The following is a 2828-nucleotide window of genomic DNA, read 5'->3' on the forward strand; positions in this document are numbered from 1 at the left end:
ATTGATAATCGTGCTACTTGTGAAGATTATGCTATTGGATAATAAAACTGGTACTCTTGAGATAGTTGACATAATGCCGGGGGCGGAGATGAAGGTTGTGAGGGAGAGCCCGACGTTGACTATTGTTAGGTTTAAGGCGGGGAGCGGGGAGCCGGCGCATCACCATAGTTTCGGGCACGACGTGATGGTGATGAAAGGGAGGAAGAGGGTTTGGAACCTGGGGAAGAAGGAGAGCTATGAGTTGGGGGAGGGGGATTATTTGTATACGCCGGCGGGGGATGTGCATAGGGTGAAGTATTTCGAGGATACGGAGTTCTTCATAAGGTGGGATGGGGATTGGGATATAGTTTTGGATGAGGATTTGGAGACGGCGAGGTCCGAGGCTGACAGGGAGCTTGGACTTGGAGAGGGAGGGGGGAGCAAATGAGGTAAAATGTGTTCAGTGATAGCTGGGCATGCTTTTGTTGTTGTTGTTGTTGGATGATAGAAGTATGAGCTTTGCTAGTGTCGGTTTGCTCGTCTTAAGTCTCCTTGTTGAATGAAGGATGCCCTGGACTTGTTTCTTTCTTTATGGGAAAATATTGGTAGTATTAGATGTTTAGGACTCATCTGTAAATAACTTCCTTCTTGGGTAAATGCATGTTGTTGATCATGGGTCAATTGGTCGCCAGATTGTTACTAATTGGTGTACTGTTTAGGTGCCCATTTGGTTCACCACAGTTATAACCGTAAGGGTTTTTTTTAAAAAAGATTTTTTTTTGCTAAATAATTAGCAAAACCGACCGTTTTGCTAATTATTTAGCAAAAACGACCTATTTTTAGCCAACAGGCCAAAAAGAGACCGTTTTTAAAAAATTGCGTATTCGAAACATACAGGACCCGTATGTTTAGTCGTCACTAAATGGCGACTAATAATCGCGCTCAAAATCTACGGGACTACTAGTCCCGATCTACGGGACTACTAGTCCCGTAGATTTTGGCCGGCTTCACAAAACATACGGGGTCACAGTGGGCCTTGTGGAGGTCGAGGTCGGGGTGGGAGGTGAACTTGCGGTTACAATGGAAGCGGTTCTTGAGGATCTGGTCGGCGAGGGACTGGCGACAGTCGAAGGGCTAGAAGGAGGAGGACATGTCGTGGGCGAAGGAGTCGATCTTATCGTCACGGGAGTCAGATAGGATCTAGACGGAGAGGGGGGCGAGGAGGGAGCGACGGGGGGAGGAGAAGAGGTTGAGAAGGTGGTAGACTACGTTGAGGGGGTCGTTGAGGTCGGGGGTCGCGAGGCGAGAAAGGAGGGGAGGGTGTCGAGGTCCACGGCGCCTGGTCTGAGTTGGGCATGAAGGTGAGTGATATGGAAGAGTGAGGTTGTCGACTGGAGTTGGTCGCTGGCGGAGGACGGTCAGGAGGGCGACAAAGGATGGGAGTTGAAGGGGTCGGTGCGGTCGAGCGAATCCACCGCGAACGGTGGATAGGTGCAGGGACATGGGAGTATTGATTGCATCACTACCTCACCTCTCACCACTGCTAGCAGGTATTTGCGTTAAAAGTTGGGCGGAGCATTGATTGGGTTTCAATTCAAGTGATGAGCAGCTAGCAGCGGAGTGTTGATTGCGATAAAAAATAGATGAGCTCTGAGACCGAGTGGAGCCCAAAACTGTTGGGAATTTAACGCCTAAACCCCTAATTGCAACGGAAACGCGGTATAGAAAAGTACACCAAGATTTAACGAGGTTCGGCAACTGCCTACGTCCTCGGGAGCCACACAGATAATTTCTTATTAATTAAACAAGAAATTACAATTTAGGAGCGTATCTCAAAACTGAGATTTCTCAGATAAACACTGTAGCTACAGTGTTAATAATCAAAGGGTATGAACCCTTTCAATTCTCACTTGAGAATAAATACCCCACAATAAAAAACCCTCTTTAATTTTCTCTCTCTCTCTTCTTAAATCCCCTCAACTACTGTTGAAGATTGGGATTAAAATCGCTGCTGCGATTTGGGGTTCTGCTATTTGGGTTTTCCGCCGCCGCCAGGGAGAGAAACGAAAGAGGGAGAAGAAGCTTCAGCCGCGCCAGAGAAACCCTAGGCTGGAAGGGGGTTTTATAGGGAGAGTTGATGGGCTGGCGACAGCCTGTCGCCAGCGACCGCTTGGACGCCAATGTCGAGGCCGAACGCAGAGGTCGAACGAAGAACGCTGAGGTCGACGAACGCAGAGATGAAGGGGGGTCGAACGCACAGCAAAGGGGGAGGTTCGAACGCAGAGTTCGAGGTCTGCGTTCGCCCGAAGTTTGCGTCTGATCTCCTCAACTCACCTGTTCGAAGTCGCCTGGAGATCGCCAAATCGAGCTCGCCTGCTCGAAAGCTTGCCGGAGCTCTTCGTCGCCGGAGGTGAGTTTGATCTACACCTATTTCAACAATCAACCTACGGGACTAGTAGTCCCGTAGGTTTTGTGGCGTCGTGTTAATCGCTAATTAATGGCGATAAACATACGACACTGCTAGCCCCGTATTTTTTGAATACACGGTTTTTTAAAAACGACATTTTTTGGCTTGTTGGCCAAAAAAAGGTCGTTTTTAATAAATAATTAGCAAAACGGTCGGTTTTGCTAATTATTTAGTAAAAAATGTATTTTTTTAAAAAAAATCCCTAACTGTAAGTGTCAAGAGCACAGAACAACATTGGTGTGTAGTTGTAAATGTTTGATTGAGCTTTGCGACTCACATGTTTGTTTTGGGATAAGAAGCTTGGAAGTAGCAAATGAGGGTTTGTTTTGGGATAAGGAGCTTGGAAGTAGCAAATGAGGATGGATAGATGGAGTAAGTGTTC

General features: G+C 47.4%; 1 protein-coding gene across 1 annotated transcript; it reads left to right on the forward strand.

Moving 5' to 3' along the window:
• LOC109844659 (DNA damage-repair/toleration protein DRT102) lies at nt 7-459 on the forward strand. The gene has a single exon (XM_020413773.1). The coding sequence runs from the start codon at nt 29-31 to the stop codon at nt 425-427; it is 399 nt and encodes a 132-aa protein (XP_020269362.1). The 5' UTR covers nt 7-28; the 3' UTR covers nt 428-459.

This window comes from Asparagus officinalis, chromosome 1 (genome assembly GCF_001876935.1).
Source record: "Asparagus officinalis chromosome 1, Aspof.V1, whole genome shotgun sequence".
Lineage (NCBI taxonomy): Eukaryota > Viridiplantae > Streptophyta > Magnoliopsida > Asparagales > Asparagaceae > Asparagus > Asparagus officinalis.